Source organism: Euleptes europaea, chromosome 8, assembly GCF_029931775.1.
Source record: "Euleptes europaea isolate rEulEur1 chromosome 8, rEulEur1.hap1, whole genome shotgun sequence".
Taxonomy (NCBI): Eukaryota; Metazoa; Chordata; class Lepidosauria; order Squamata; family Sphaerodactylidae; genus Euleptes; species Euleptes europaea.
Window position 1 is genome coordinate 14,807,308 of NC_079319.1, and position 17,519 is coordinate 14,824,826.

Genomic DNA, 17,519 nt, shown 5'->3' on the forward strand with positions numbered 1-17,519 from the left:
AGAGCTGTGGCTAGGAGCAGTGGACTCTAATATGGAAAACCGGGTTTGATTCCCCCTTCCTACACACGAGCGGTGGACACTAATCTAGTAAACCACGTTGGTTTCCCCACCCCTCCACATGAAGCCAGCTGGGTGACCTTGGGCTAGTTACAGCTCTCTTAGAGCTCTCTCAGTCCCACCTGCCTCACAGGGTGTCTGTTGTGGGGAGGGGAAGGGAAGGGGGTTGTAAGCTGGTTTGATTATTCCTTAAGTGGGAGAGAAAGTCAGCATATAAAAACCAACTTCTCCTCCTATTCTTCTTCTTCAAAGGAGGGCAAGGGAGAAATGTTGACATGCTGAGAATACGATCATGAAGTTTGACCCAGAGCACAATTTCTGCTTGTGCGAGAGCTCTTGTGCAAGTGGAAATTCGAGAAAAAGACTGGTAGCTTGCACTTGGGCTAAGTCGCACTTATTCTATCCCCCACTTGAGTTTACGCTTATGCAAGACATTTTGCAAACAATTTCTGGGCAATGTAGTGTATAGGGAAGGAAGTGCTTGGCACAGCACCAGATTTTGCACAAGCAGAAGTACGCAAAGTCCATTTATGTTTCCACTTGCGCTTTGCTGGATCCAAGCCATGGCCTGCATCCTACCACTCAACTCAACAAAATTGTTAGCTTTCTTTCAGCCTGAGGGGGCCTTCCGCCCATGGAAGGGGTTCTTCCACCAGTGATAGGCCAACTTAAGTAGGAGATAGGCTCCTTAGGCTGGATGAAAGCTTCCTCTCACCTTGGTGTAGTGGTTAACAGCGATGGTTTGGAGCGGTGGACTCTAATCTGGAGAACCGGGTTTCATTTCTCACTCCTCCCTATGAGCGGTGGATGCTAATCTGGTGAACCGGGTTGGTTTCCCCAATCCTGCACATGAAGCCAGCTGGGTGACTGTGGGCTAGTCACAGCTCTCTTCGAGCTCTCTCAGCCCCACCTACCTCTCAGAGTGTCTGTTGTGGGGAGAGGAAGGGAAAGTGATTGGAAGTTGGTTGGATTCTTCCTTAAGTGGTAGAGAAAGTCGGCATATAAAAACCAACTCTTCTTCTCCTCCTTCTTCTTCTTGCTTTGCTCAGCAGAGGGGTAGGCTCTACATTGGTATTCATTTGTGTCTTGGAGGCAGATATATGTTGAAAGCCACCTCTTCTCTGCTATTCTTTTTTTTTTTAAGCAAGTCACCAGTTTGTATGAAGGGGTCCATTATTTAGAGACTCTGGGATGGAATTTAGCCAGACTGGATGTTTGGTAGCAGGGCCCATACCTGAGAATTGGGGTCGCTGCCAAACTTCTAAAAAGCAGCAGTGTGAGGGAATCCACGCTTGCTTTTGAATTGCTAGTTCCACCCAGGCACGTCAAACCATTTTGAGTAAAGAATACCTGAACTGTAAGTGCAAAGCATTGGATGTTAACTTCAGGTCTGAGTAAAAAAAAAAAAAAAAAGCACATAAGAACATAAGAAAGGCCCTGCTGGATCAGACCAAGGCCCATCAAGTCCAGCAGTCTGTTCACACAGTGGCCAACCAGGTGCCTCTAGGAAGCCCACGAACAAGGCGACTGCAGCAGCACCATCCTGCCTGTGTTCCACAGCACCCGATATATTAGGCCTGCTCCTCTGAACCTGGAGAGAATAGGTATGCATCATGAGTAGTATCCATGTTTACTAGTAGCCATGAATACCCCTCTCCTACATGAATATGTCCACTCCCCTCTTAAAGCCCTCCAAGCTGGCAGCAACAACTTTGCTACGTGTCTTGGTCTTCTTTTATTATTTCGATGACTGAGGGTTTTTTAACAGAACAAAATGGGTAGGGAGGGAGCCAGGGAAGCTAGCTCCCATATGAAAGCTATAACAGGCTATAGCAATAGAAGAAGCAGAAAAAGAAGAAGAGTTGGTTTTTATATGCCGACATTCTCTACCACTTAAGGAAGAATCAAACTGGCTTACAATCACCTTCCCTTCCCCTCCCCACAACAGACACCCTGTGAGGTAGGTGGGGGTGAGAGAGTATATCTAGCCCAAAGTCACCCAGCTGGCTTCATATGGAGGAGTCGGGAAACAAATCCAGTTCACTAGATTAGCCTCCGCCGCTCATGTGGAGGAGTGGGGGAATGAAACCTGGTTCTCCAGATCGGAGTCCACAGCTCCAAACCACTGCTCTTAACCACTACACCATGCCGACTCTCAATACCCGCATGGTATAGTGGTTAGGGTGTCAAACTAGGATCTTGAGAACCCAGACTTGAACCACTGCTCTGCCATGGAAGCTCGCTGGGTGACCTTGGGCCAGGCACACACCTTCGGCCTAACCTATCTCAAGTGGTTATTGTGTGCATAAAATGGAGGAAGAGAGAATGCTGTTGTAAACTGCTGAAGGTGCCCATTGTGGGGAAAAGCAGGATATAAATCAAAAAGCGTGAGGGAGTGTATTCTGGATTACAATCTCAGGACACTTTTTTATATTTTGTGGAGCATTTTGGCGCGAGAAACGGTTCCCTTGCAGTTTGTTGGAGGCTAAACCCTGCCTTGGCTAGACTAATGAACCGGGGATTTCCTAGTACTGCTGTGTTTGACCTCAAGTAGGTTCTACTTGCTGTTTGGAACAGTTCCAACCATCATTCCCCGTCTTTTGTAGGCTTATCAAATTTGAAACAAGCAGATTGGTTGCTGGAGCAAGGCCAAGCAGCAGCTGGGAACCAGTATGACTGACTGTTGAGTGAATTCTGGATATCCAGTGCCAAATACCCCATTTCAGTATCACACATCACACATCAAATTTCAGTTATTAGACGGGGCTCCCAATCCTGCACGCTGTTCGGTTGCTCAACATCCCGCTGACTTTTGTAGGGTTTCACCAAGATAACCAATCAGGATTGCAGCCTAGGCAGCTTGACTGTCGAATCCTTCCAGAGCAGATTTGTTAAGATATTAGCGAATTTTGTTCAGCCTCAGTGCTGATCCGTTGTTAACATAAAACATGGAGAAGGGGGAGAGAGGAAGGTAAAGACTTTGGTTTCCTGCTTTCCAGGTATGTGTCATGTGGTTTTACCCCTTCCTCCCTCCCCCCCCCCCCCGAACTGTGCAGTTAGTTACTGTCGCAGGGCAATTGCAGAAGTTGAATTTTAGATGCCACAAAAGCACCTGGAGAAAAAAATCCCCTAACAGGCACACACACACTGCCACAATCAGGGGTCACAGTGCAGTTGAACAGTGAATGACTCAAGCCAGAAAAACTAAAATACAACTCCACGCACCATGTAACTTAATAGGGTTGCCAACCTCCAGGTAGGGCCTGGCAATCTCCTGGAATTACAACAGGTCTCTAGATAACAGAGATCAATTCCCCTGGAGAAAATGGCTGCTGTGGAGGGTGGACTGTATGGAATTATAGCCCACTACGGTCCCTTCCCCCCCCCCAAACTCTGCCCTCCTACAAATCTCCAGGAATTTCCCCACCCAGAGTTGGCAACCCTAGGTAACTAGCTTATGAGATTTGCCACTTCAAGGTCTAGAGATGGCCATTAACTATAGCCCTGTTTACATGTTGCAGGGAACATACATACAACCGCATGTATATGCGGACATCTGTTTGTAAGACAGAGCCAAGCGGCATTCAACGTGTAGTTGAATCCAGGGACCAGAATCTAGCTAAATGCGTGGTTTGCATCACACATTCATCTGTAGATGCATTATGTTTAGCATGAAAATTACACAATGGAATTTTTTTTTTTTAGTCAAGTATACACTGTCCATGGTTGGTATGCGCCTTCACTGTAACTTGTGAATAGGGCTTGAGTTGGCTTTGATTGCATCTTTGGAGGGATAGGTCTATGAGCCATGGAAATGGAACCTTTTTGTGGAGAAGCAATATGCATTTGGTAAGCAGATGCTGAGGATAGGAGATGGCCCTTACTTCTGTGCTCCAACTAGTGTCTTCCTGGAGACATCTGAATACACATGAGTCCATGAAGTTGCCTTCTACAGTGTCAGACCATTGTTCTATCACAGTGATGGCGAACCTTTTAGAGACCGAGTGCCCAAACTGCAACCCAAAACCCACTTATTTATCGCCGAGTGCCAATGCGGCAATTTAACCTGAATACTGAGGTTTTAGTTTAGTAAAAACAACTCATTCATTAACATCTTTTGCCTTAAAGGAAAAACACAGTAACAGAGCTTTCAATGATACAAACAACTTTTTAAAATGCCACTATGTTTTGTATACATGTAGCTGCCTTATACTGAATCAGACCCTCGGTCCATCAAAGTCAGTATTGTCTGCTCAGACAGGCAGCAGCTCTCCAGGGTCTCAGGCAGAGGTCTTTCACATCACCTAATTGCCCAGTCCCTTGAACTGGAAATGCCAGGGATTGAACCTGGGGCCTTCTGCATGCCAAGCAGATGCTCTACCGCTGAGCCACGGCCCCTCCCCTCCTGGACGCGCAGCCACGCCCAGCTGTTTGATGTTTTCAGAGCCGTGGGTGGGAAGGATTCCCCCCCCCGCCCATCAAAGATAAACATCCCGCGGCGGCACAGACGACATGCCCCAGCGGCTGGGCATTGCGCCTCTCCTGGGGGGGAGAACCACAGCAGGACTGGGCCCCAGCAGGCAGCAGCCTCAGCACCCTGTGGTGTACGGGGGTGGCAGCAGCTGCGAGCTCGCCGCTCATGGGGGGGTCTCCCTCCCTCCTTCCCCCCGACCTTGCTTTGCCTTGCGGTGCAGGGCCGGCGCCGGCTTCCCAGTCTGTCCGGGCTCTGCGGCCAGAGCGCCAGGAAGGCGTGGCCAAGGCCTCCCTCCTGCAGAGCGGCGGCCGCCGCTTGCCCGCCCGAGACCCCCGGCCGCTTCCCCAGCCCTGGAAAGGGCCCGAACCTCAGCCGAGCGCAGGCCGATCGCAAGGGCCAGGGGGCCAGGCAAGGCAAGCGCCCGATGGTGCGGCCCCCGGGGCAACACCCCCGCCCTCGCTCCAGCCCAGGCGACAGGCCCGCCCCTTCCCATGCCGCTGCAGGGCGAGTGGGGGGGCGCGCTGGCAGCCTGGGGCCTGGCGTGCTCCTTGGCCCGCTGGCGGCGCCTCCACAGCGCCTGGCCCGGCCTGCGGAGGGAGGCGTCAGAGAGGGCGCCCCCTCTGAAGGGAGCGCAGTGCAGCCGCCATGCAGAAAGGCTCCGGCTGCCACAAGCGGAGGAGCGCCCCGTCCACGGCACCGCCAGTGCTGCTCCCGGGGCCCCCAGCCTTGCTGCCCCTCGCCGCCCAGCCCCGCGGCCCCCGACAGCAGCGCCGCCCCGACGGAGGCGATACCGCTGGCGGCCCTGCCAGAGTATAACCCGAGCTACCCCTGGGCCTGGCTGTGTGTGGGCCCCTCACCCAGCCTGGCCCTGGAGGCGCCAGTGGGGAACAGCAACAGAGTGAGGGTGGGCGGGGGCAAAGCTGGAGAGGCAAGCGGCGCTGACAAACAGCTGAGCTGCGGCCGACCCTTCGCCTTCTGCCCCGTCAGCGCTCGTCAGATGCCCAGCTGGCCGGCGGGCCGCTCAGAAGCTGGCGCCGCATGTCTTCGCCTCCCCCTCGCTCGTCCTCCTGTCTCCCGGCCGTTTGTGGGGAGGTCCCTCGCTGTGCTCCCCTCTCGTGCAGGCCACAGCTCAACTGAGAGAGAGGGAGAGAGCTGCGTGCCGGCAGAGAGGGCTACGCGTGCCGGAAATGGCACGCGTGCCATAGGTTCGCCAACACAGTTCTATCAAGTTCAGTATTGTCTACTTTTTTGGGTAGAGTGCTGAGTCTTAGAGGACTTTCACATCACCTGCTACCTGATCCTTTAAGTAGAGTTGCTAGGGGGTTTTGACCTTTGGACATGCAAAGCAGATGCTCTGCCACTAAGCTGCGACACTTCTTCTGGCTCAAGCAGAGGAGAAGTCCAAATGCTAGACAAGACGGGCCCTTGGTCTGATGCAGCTAGTCATTTCCTATGTTGTTACAAACAGCCTGTGCTCGGTTAAAGTGAGATTAAATGTGAAACCACGAGGGATATTCCAAAGGGTTTTTTTTTTGCATGGACTAATTCCAAGAGCCCCGTGACGCAGATTGGTAAGCTGCAGTTCTGCAGTCCAAACTCTGCTCAAGACCTGAGTCTGATCCCAACGGAAGTCGGTTTCAGGTCGCCGGCTCAAGGTTGACTCATCCTTCCATCCTTCCATCCGAGGTCAGTAAAATGAGTACACAGCTTGCTGGGGGTAAAGTGTAGATGACTGGGGAAGGCAATGATAAACCAACCATGAAAACAAAGTCTGCCTAGTAAACGTCAGGATGTGACGTCACCCCATGGGTCAGTAATGACCTGGTGCTTGCACAGGGGACTATATGGTTGCCAGGTCCCTCTTCGCCACCAGCAGGAGGTTTTTGGGGCAGAGCCTGAGGAGGGCGGGGTTTGGGGAGGGGAGGGACTTCAGTGCCATAGAGTCCAATTGCCAAAGTGGCCATTTTCTCCAGGTGAACTGATATGTATCGGCTGGAGAGCAGTTGTAATAGCAGGAGGTCTCCAGCTACAATCTGAAGCTTTTGAGAAAAAAACACCACTGTGTACAATAAGTAGTTGGGGAAAGCCGACACAGCAGCCACACAAAAAATGTTTCAGCACAAATAATTTCAAAATGTAGTCATTTATCCATCAATATGACTAACAACTGTAATTCTAGTAATTGAATTTCAACCTAGTTGCATGCAGTGATCTGCGTAAATATTGCAAGGATCACAGTGTAAGGTAAGTAAAGGTAAAGGTCCCCTGTGCAAGCACCGGGTCATTCCTGACCCATGGGGTGACATCACATCTGGACGTTTACTAGGCAGACTTTGTTTAAGGGGTGGTGTAAGTACAATATCACGATTTCTCATATGCTTGTTTTGTATACTCAAATGTAAATTTTATCCAGTGTTTGGCTGCTGTGTCAGCTTTCCCCAACTACCTGAAGGTGGGCAACCCTAGACTCTACCTTTACTTAATTCCACGTACCATTTTCGTTATCTCTATACAGAGTTTTGAGTTCAATAGTCCTACAGGACGGTTATAATGCAGCATCACAGGCGATGCAAAGGCCTTTAATGATCACACTGTTACAAAGCCTGCAGCCTTTGGCAAAACTCACAAGCCCCATTTGATGAAAGACCTGCTGAAGTAAATATATATTCCCACAGACTGGGCTCTGGTTTAAATAAGTGGCAAAGATCCCGCAGACTTCAAGGAAGCCAAAATTGTGTCTCTCTGTCTGATTCATTTGAAACAAGGGGCTTAATCAGCTGCAGCTCAAGGCCTTTTCACGTGGCTCCGTGACTCGCTTGGACTGCCTCCCTTGCCCTCCTTCGTCTATACTGTGCGTCGTTCCATGTACATCTGGCAGACTTTGCAAGATGAAATAAAATAGCTTTGAAAGAGAGGAAGAAAGAGAAGAAGAAAGAGCTTTGCATCCAAAATGAAGGGAAGAATGAGTAAACTTAAGGAAGGGAGGTGGTAAGTGCTCCTTCCCTGGAGGTTTTTAAGCAGAGGCTAGATGGCCATCTGTCAGCAATGCTGATTCTATGACCTTAGGCAGATCATGAGAGGGAGGGCATCTTGGCCATCTTCTGGGAATGGAGTAGGGGTCGCTGGGGTGTGGGGGGGGAGGTAGTTGTGAAATTCCTGCATTGTGCAGGGGGTTGGACTGGATGACCCTGGTGGTCCCTTCCAACTCTATGATTCTATGAAGGATTGGCAGCGTTTTTCTGTGCTGTGTTATCATTTCTGAAGGATATCACCCCTATTGGAGCTGGGCTCTCATCTGGGCACAAACACCTCATGATATGGGAAGCACTGGCGTTTCTCCTAGAGCTGTTAACCCAGAAGCCAGCATGGTGCAGTGGTTAAGCGCAGTGGTTTGGAGCGGTGGACTCTGGTTTGGAGAACTGGATTTGCTTCCCCACTCCGACACATGAAGCCAGCTGGGTGACCTTGGGCTAGTCACAGTTCTCTTAGAGCTCTCTCAGCCGCACCTACCTCACAGGGTGTCTCTCAGCCGCACCTACATCACAGGGTGTCCATTGTGGGAGGGGAAGGGAAGGTGATTGTAAGCCTGTTTGATTCCTCCTTAAGTGGTAGAGAAAGTCAGCATATAAAAACCAACTCTTCTTCTTCTTCTTCACCCCCTGCCTACTGATACAGAAAAGGATGCCATTTTTTAATTTAAGTGAAAGGAGGTGGGGAAAAGGGGGAGGGTTGCCTTAGCCTATGCTTTTCATGCTGAAGGACCCAGGTTCAATTTATGGTTGTCAACCTCCAGGTGGTGGCTGGAGATCTCCTGGGATTACAATTGCCTGAACAGAAGCTTGCCCAAGTCACAGTTTATGGCATTGCATGTATCACACTTCTGAAACGAGTCTCCCGCAATGTGTGAACAAAATGCCACCATAACATCAGCAGAGGGCAAAACAGCCATGGGTCATGTGGTGCTGATCGGCCAAATTACTAACATGCATGAATGAAACAGCCTAAGCATATCAAACTGCTGGCCACAAATTTAGGGTGTGACTCTGCAGCGCCGGCCAGACCTAGGTTAATTCTTTGAGAATGTCCAAGTTACAGAATTTGGAATAAGCTTTGGTCTCTCAAGCAATAAATTTCTGAAAGTTTACCTCCTTCCTTAAAACACACAGCCTGTGGACTTCTCTGAAACAAAACAGGTCCCACATTTATCATTTCTAACCCTGTGATCTGCTTAGAGTATTGCTTTTCTACATTGGTGGGCAGTTCTAAGTTAAAAGGGTGTATTTCCCCCCCTCCCAAAGGCTGTAAGTTTTCAGACAGAAATGTAAACATTTGATGAGTTCTGTATGGCTGTGGTTAAAGAGGAACTCTTTTTCCCAGCTTTTCAAAAGGATGGTCCTTCAGCTTATATGATGTCAGAGGGTGTAGCTCTAAAATCAGATGGAGCCAACAGATGGTGTGCTGAAAATGATCGGCGTACATATGGACCTTGATAAATACAAGGAAAAGATGAATAATGGGAAAGGGAGAGGGTCTGAAGATTGCTTTGGCTACACTACCGGAGGCTTCCGTTCAAGGACACATGGAAGGTTGCACAATCCTGGGCCCAGCTGCAAGCAATAAGTCCCATGTGTTATCCTGAGAAGCATGAATAGGTTCACTAAGGCATAGGATTGCATTGAGGGTGTTAGTCCAAGGTATCCCCGGGCTGCAATCCTATGCACACTTACCTGGGGCTTGCTTCAGAGTAAACATTCTTAGGGTGAGGCTGCAGAAAGAGATGACAGATACAGGTACACATGCAAAAAGCCAAACAAAATCCCTTTGGTTAAAAGGGAGGTTGGGGGTTAAGTCTGCTGCTGATAACATTGCTATAGTTTCCATGGCTGTAATTAGCCGATTATAATGTTCAAGCGGCCTTGCTTCCAACAGCGTGCCAGATTTTGTTCCAGTGCCTGAGTGACAAAGGAACAGACTGTATATTGAAACAAAACAGAGGATGCCTAGTAGGAGAGCCAGCATGGTGTAGTGGTTAAGAGCAGTAGTTTAGAATGGTGGACTCTGATCTGGAGAACCAGGTTTAATTCCCCACTCCTCCACACGAGCAGCAGAGGCTAATCTGGATTTGTTTCCCCTCTCCTACACACAAAGCCAGCTGGATGAACTTGGGCTAGTCACAGCTCTGTTAGAGCTCACCTACCTCACAGGGTGCCTCTTGGGGGGTTGGAAGGGAGGGTGATTGTAAGCCGGTTTGATCCTCCCTTAAGTGGTAGAGAAAGTTGGCATATAAAAACCATCTCCTCCTCTTCTTCTTAAACCAAATACATACTGCATTCTATTTTAAAAAATCACAACAAAATATAGTACTTTGATCTTCAGAATGTCGTCGTACTTTCCCACAATTTAGTCTTGCGTTTATCCAAGGTGTAAAGAGTAAATCTTTAGTGTTTTGCTACATGTTGCTCGCCTCCCTGTTGTAACGGGGAATATTGATTTTCCTTCCCTATTTAGCCTCTTCATCCACAAAAGCCCCCACCCCTTTACACTTCCTTCGTTATTATGGTGTCTCGGCATCTTAGGCGCTTGTTAGATCTTGCATTCTTGTTAGATCATGCATAACTCGGAGGTTAGCATTACGGATTTTCCTGAGACAACCGAGCAAAGAATGCCAGAAGTTGTCAGATTCTATTTCAAGTCCTGCAAAGAATAGAAGACATTGTCTGTCACCCTCTCCCTCCCTCCCTGCCACAAATCCTTCTAATATTAGTATAAGCAGAACAGAATTCCACAGCTAAGGAAGTTGGGCTGCTGCTTAAAGCTTTTATCGGCAAGCTCAGGCTTGAAGTGGGGTGGTGCCATGTAGTGTCTGTCAGAATGAGATGCTATCTGGGAGGTCCTGGCTTCAAATCTCACTTTAGCTCACTGGGTAGTCTTAAATAAACAACTGTCTCTCAGCTGCCCCCCCCCTTCAAGCTACAATATGGGGATAATGCTAACCTACCTAACAGGGCTGTATGGACTCAACAGAGTTGAATGAGTTCGTGGCCAGGTCCTTTTCATGGAATCATAGAGTTGGAAGGGGCCACCAGGGTCATCTAGTCCAACCCCCTGCACGATGCAGGAAATTCACCTCTCCCCCCCCACACATACCCAGTGACCCCTACTCCATGCTCAGAAGATGGCCAAGATGCCATCCCTCTCATGATCTGCCTAGGGTCATAGAATCAGCATTGCTGACAGATGGCCCTCTAGGCTGTGCATAAAAACCTCCCAAGTTTTTCAAAATGCCTTGATCCTGCAGTCTGGTTTCTAGACCCATGGGTCACCCCTATGGATGACCTCCATCAGGAAATGCCTTAGGGGGGTTTATCACCTGTGTGTGTGTCTCTCTCTGTGTGTGTGTGTGAGTGTTAAGTGCCGTCAAGTTGCTTCCGACTCATGGCAACCCTATGAATGAAAGTCCTCCAAAATGTCCTATCTTTGACTGCCTTGCTCAGATCTTGCAAATTGAAGGCTGTGGCTTCCTTTTTTGAGTCCATCCATCTCTTGTTGGGTCTTCCTCTTTTCCTGCTGCCCTCAACTTTTCCTAGCATGACTGTCTTTTCCAGTGACTCTTGTCATCTCATGACGTGACCAAGATACGATAGCCTCAGTTTAGTCATTTTAGCTTCTAGGGTCAGTTCAAGCTTGATTTGATCTATAACCCACTGATTTGTTTTTTTGGCCGTCCACGGAATCCGTAACACTCTCCTCCAACACCACATTTCAAAGGAATCTATTTTCTTCCTATCAGCTTTCTTCCCTGTCCAGCTTTCACACCCATACATAGTAATAGGGAATACAATGGCATGAATTAATCTAGTCTTGGTGGCCAGTGACACATCCTTACACTTCAAAATATTTTCTGGCTCCTCTGAATTGCTCATAAGCTGTTGGAATTGGTGCCATTCTGGAGTACCTTGCTGAGATGGAGCTGAGAGGTACTATTTTGTTGTGGTTCTGGTCTTTGCTACTAGCCATGGTGACTAAAAGGGACCTCCATGTTCAAAAGCAGTAAACCTTTGAATACATGGGGCCATGGCAACTATGTACTGTTGTTGACCCTCCAGAGTAACTGTTTGACCACTGGGTGAGATAGGATGCTGGACTGGATGGACCACTGGTCTGATCAAGCAAGACTGCTCTTACATACATTCCAGGCGGGTAGATTCATAAAGGCGGTGCTGGAAAACTGCAAGTTCATCTTGCAGACTTTGTCCTTCATCTGCATCCCTCTTACAAAAAGATTTCAAAGGGAGAGTAGAAAGCGAGACTGCTGAATTACAACTAATAATGAAGCTCAAGACAATGCATTCTCCAGGACTTAATAGAGATCTGGGATTCCTGTTCATTACCAATGCTGATTTCTCCACGCCTACCCCGTGGTGCAGAGCTGTAAGCTGCAGTACTGCAGTCCAAGCTCTGCTCATGACCTGAGTTCGATCCTGAAGGAAGTTGGTTTCAGGCAGCCGGCTCAAGGTTGACTCAGCCTTCCATCCTTCTGAGGTCGGTCAAATGAGTACCCAGCTTGCTGGGGGTAAAGGGAAGATGACTGGGGGAGGCACTGGCAAACCACCCCATAAACAAAGTCTGCCTAGTAAACGTTGGGATGTGAAGTCACCCCATGGGTCAGGAATGACCCAGTGCTTGCACAGGGGACCTTTACCTTTTTACTACCCCCTAATCCAATCTTGCCTGCTAATGTCATTTACTTGCTTTTGACATTTACATTGCCATTGTGTGTCTAATTCACTCGTCTCTACTTAAGGATAGATGGACTCACATTCTAGCTGTGTCTGAAGAAGTGAGCTGTGGCTCACGAAGAAAGCTCATACCCTGCAGATCAGGTTTAAACGTTAGAGCTGCCATTGTTGAGACTTGTTGGGCCCTGAAATGATCTTTGGACTCTCTTGAGTCCACGCCTGCTATCGTAGGAGCTCTCCCGGGTCCTGAAGTATCTGACTCTAACCAACTCATTATAATGGGCTCTGCTGTTTGAAATAGTGTCTTGTCTTATCTTGAGACCTTCTCTCAGAATTAGGGCTCCATTTATTGGGATGTCGTGCTAAAACACTGGATACCATAACAACACTTCAGATTATACTGACACCTTGATCAGATGCTGAGAGCCGCCACAGGCCGTCAGAGCAGAGAGTCCCTCTGGGCATCCCCCAGCACTTCATTTAGGCTCTCCTTTCATTCAAAAGAATACATCAAGATGCTTGTTTAGAACACGGATGTGGTTATTATTACCCCAATGGTACATAAGAATATAAAAAAACTATGCTGGATAAGACCCAGGCCCATCAAGTCCAGCAGTCTGTTCACACAGTGACCAACCAGGTGCCTCTAGGAAGCCCACAAAAAAGACAACTGCAGCAGCACCATCCTGCCTGTGTTCCACAGCACCTAATATAACAGGCATGCTTCTCTGACCCTGGAGAGAATAGGTGTGCATCATGACTAGTATCCATTTTGACTAGTAGCCATGAATACCCCTCTCCTCTATGAACATGTCCACTCCCCTCGTAAAGCCTTCCAAGTTGGCAGCCATCACCACATCCTGGGGCTGGGAATTCGACAGTTTAACTATGTGTTGTGTGAAGAAGTACTTTTATCAGTTTTGAATCTCTCACCCTCCAGCTTCAGCAGATGACCCCGCATTCTAGTATTATGAGAGAGGGAGAAAAGCTTCTCCCTGACCACTCTCTCCAAACCATGCATAATTTTATAGACCTCTATCATGTCTCCCCTTAACCGCCTTCTTTCCAGGCTAAACAGCCCTAAGTGTTTTAACCACTCCTCATAGGGCAGTTGCTGTAGTCTTGTCTGGTTTCCTGGTATCTTCTGTAGTTTCCTGGCTTCCTGGAATTTTGTCCTCTCAGCATCCCTGGCCATGGTGTATGTAGGTAGAGTTTAATTCATTCATTTATTTGGAATAGTTTTCTCCCATTTCCCCCCATGCTGGGAACTCAAAGCAGTTTACAAAACAAACTAAACATAAAGACCCATTTTACAAAAACATACACCCAACAACTCCGTATATGAATAATATAATAAGCCACAATAAGCCACAATGATGTCCCAAGCTGGTAAAGCTCCCATCAGGTTGACGTACACAAGATTGGCTACAAGCCACCGGCTGAGAATGGTATATACGCACGTAAGGGTTCTCAGGTCACAACTGACTTACGGTGACCCCAGCGAGGGGCTTTCAAAACAAGTGCCGCTGCCATCCTTAGCAGAGTCTTACTCATTGGTCCCCCATCCAAGTACCAACCCTTCTTAGCTTTCAAGATCTGATGTGCTCAGTCTGTGCCAGCGTTTCTCAACCTTTTTACCCTTGCGGAACGCTTGAAATAGTATTCATGTCTCAAAGAACCCCTGCATATGATTACATATGATTTACATATGATTAGCCTATTCATCACTATTTCTCGCGGAACCCCTAGCGATTTCTCGTGGAACCCTCGGGTTCCAGAGAACCCTGGTTGAGAAGCGCTGGACTGTACCATGCCACCTTTCCTCCCTCCACAAATGATGTGTGTGTGTGTTAAGTGCCATCAAATCGCTTCCAACTCATGGGGACCCTATGAACGAAAGATCTCCAAAATGTCCTATCTTTGACAGCCTTGCTCAGATCTTGCAAATTGAGGGCTGTGGCTTCCTTTATTGAGTCCATCCATCTCTTGTTGGGTCTTCCTCTTTTCCTGCTGCCCTCAACTTTTCCTAGCATGACTGTTTTTTTTCAATGACTCTTGTCGTCTCATGATTGACCAAAATATGATAGCCTCAGTTTAGTTGTTTTAGCTTCTAGGGTCAGTTCAGGCTTGATTTGATCTATAACCCACTGATTTGTTTTTTTGGCAGTCCACGGTATCCGTAACACCCTCCTCCAACACCACACTTCAAAGGAATCTACTTTCTTCCTATCAGCTTTCTTCTCTGTCCAGCTTTCACACCCATACATAGTAATAAGGAATACGATGGCATGAATTAATCTAATCTTGGTCGCCAGTGACACATCCTTACACTTCAAAATCTTTTCTAGCTCCTTCATGGATGCCCATGACAAATGATAGTTTCATGATAAAGAAGGCCATTTTTTATTAATTACTGAAACAGGACATTTTATACTAATTATTTACTATTTATCTTATACTAATTATTCATTTGAAGCATTGTAATCTTTTGATTAAATGGCAACCTGATTTACCTTGCCCTTTTAAGGTTTTTTGTATGAGCAGCATAAAATGCAGTTGTAAAAAAAAATAATTCTGTCTTGGAGGAGCTGAGCTACTTTCAGAAGGCCATCCAGGATTTTAGCCCGCTTGCGTCTTTTCTGCAGCTGCTTTCAATTGTCCGCTAAATGCATCACAGGCTACTTTGACCGCAGAACACAATGCAACAGCAGGCACGGTGGTGTTGATCAAGAAAAAAACCCACATTATCTGAAGAACGTGTACTGGCATAGAATGAATGTCGAGGAACAATCTATCAGATGGGAAATTGAGGGTGAGAGGCAGTGGGAGCAACCCTTAGCAGGCCCACCAGGAAGTAAGTCTCATTGTTTTCAGAAGGGCTTATTCCCAGGAAAGTGTTCTTAGGATCGCAGCCAAGTGACCTGTATTGGTTTTGCTGGTTTGTGTAAAACGTTTTAGCTTCACAGTTTAGAGCTTTGGGATCAGCTGTGGCTCTCGGTTGTTATTTAAAATGTGGAGGGAATCTGAGGTCTATAGTGGAGTCCATGGCAAAGCAGGGACTGAAATCTGGTTATGCATCAAGGTAAACCAAATAGTATAGTTTCAGAAGGTAGCCGTGTTGATCTACGGGAGAACAGCTATATTCGAGTCCAATAACACCTTAGAAACCAAATATAGTTTGGGGTTATAAGCTTTTGAGAGTCAAAGGTCCCTTCATCAGAGCTTTGACTCTCACAAGCTTATACCCCCACAATCTTGTTGATCTCTAAGGGGCTACTGGACTCAAATCTAGCTTTTCTACTGCAGACCAACACAGCTACCCTCTGAAACTATCTTCATGGAAGGCACCACATTCAGCCACATGGAGTGGAAATCCATCCATGGTATCTGACGAAGGGAGCTTTGACCCTCAAATGCTTATACCGCAAACATCTTGTTGTTCTCTAAGGTGCTACTGGAATCGAATCTAGCTAATCAAATAAGAGTAAGTAATGCTTGCAAACTGACCTTTTTTGAGAAAACCCAACACATTTCCAGTTTGAATAACCTCAACAGTAAGGGAAGAGACCTTGTGCAGGAGTTAAACTACCATGCTTAGGAACTGGATCTTCTTTTGAACAAAATTTCGGCCAAAAAGCCAGCATTTTGTACTTCAAAATGTAATTAATTTGTCCTGTTTCTAGCACTCAATGGTTAATGGGTGTTGGCATTTTATATAAATCGGGCAGAGGTGTAACCAGTTACCACATGAATTTTTACTGTCATTTTGCACATGATACGATAACTCTTCATATTTCAATCGGAAGTCCTTTTCCCTTTTTGGATTCTTGAAGTGCTTGCCGCTCTAGTCCAGACTAGATGCTGTGGCATCCACAGTTCTGACCCATGGGTGCCAACAGCAATTTACAGAAGGGTTTGGCCATTTAAAAATGCCAAGAGGGCCTGATCCTGAGGGTCATGGCTTAGTGGTAAAGCATCTGCTTGGCATGGAGAAGGTCCCAGGCTCAGTCCTTGGCATCTCCAATTAAAAGGACCAGGTAGTAGAGAGCCAGCATGGTGTAGTGGTTAAGAGTGGTGGTTTGGAGTGGTGGACTCTAATCTGGGGAACCGGGTTTGATTCCCAACTCCTCCATATGAGCGGTGGAGGCTAATCTGGTGAACTGGATTGGTTTCCCCACTCCTACACATGAAGCCAGCTGGGTGAATTTGGGCTAGTCACAGCTCTCTCTGAACTATTTCAGTTTCACCTACCTAACAGGGTGTCTGTTGTGGGGAGGGGAAGGGAAGGTGATTGTAAGCCGGTTTGATTCTTCCTTAAGTGGCAGAGAAAGTCAGTATATGAAAGCCAACTCTTCTTCTTCTGGTAGGTGATGTGAAAGACCTCCACTTAAGACCTTAGAAAGCTGCTTCTGGACTGAGTAGACAGCACTGACCTTGATGGACCCATGGTTTCATTCAGTACAAGAAAGTGTCAGGAAGGCAGATTCATGTGTTCACCAGATTATGATTACTACTGTTATCATGCAACAGTGCTTGAGTGTGTGACCGTGATCTTTCTGTTGCAGATGCATTGCGAGAGATTTATATGCATCTTGAGAATACTTGGAACCACGCTGTTTGGGGTGTCGCTTCTGCTCGGAATCTCAGCTGCTTACATTGTGGGCTACCAGTTCATCCAAACGGACAACTATTATTTCTCGTTCGGACTCTACGGTGCTATCCTGGCATCGCACCTCATTATCCAAAGCCTGTTTGCCTTTCTCGAACACCGGAAAATGAAACGATCTCTTGAGACGCCCATCAAGCTGAACAAAACAGTGGCCCTTTGCATTGCTGCCTACCAAGAGGACCCTGACTACTTAAGGAAATGTTTACTTTCAGTGAAAAGGCTCACCTATCCTGGAATTAAGGTGATCATGGTGATCGATGGGAATTCGGAAGATGATGTTTACATGATGGACATTTTTAGTGAAATCATGGGCAGGGATAGATCTGCCACGTACATCTGGAGGAATAACTTTCACCAGAAAGGTCCGGAGGAGACTGAGGAGTCCCACAGAGACAGCATGCAGCATGTCACCCAGCTGGTCCTGTCCAACAAGAGCGTTTGCATCATGCAAAAATGGGGCGGAAAAAGAGAAGTTATGTACACGGCGTTCAAAGCGCTGGGGAGAAGCGTGGATTATGTGCAGGTAGGTATTAAAAGCCCTCCCTCACTGCCAAGCCAAACATGCCTCCAAAGAAAGCAC

General features: G+C 47.6%; 1 protein-coding gene across 1 annotated transcript in view; it reads left to right on the plus strand.

Moving 5' to 3' along the window:
* HAS2 (hyaluronan synthase 2) overlaps positions 1-17,519 on the plus strand; it is a 41,526-nt gene that overhangs the window by 10,091 nt on the left and 13,916 nt on the right. Inside the window, exon 2 of the mRNA XM_056854751.1 lies at positions 16,836-17,462. Coding sequence (XP_056710729.1) covers positions 16,836-17,462 — 627 coding nt within the window. The remainder of the gene's footprint in view (positions 1-16,835; positions 17,463-17,519) is intronic.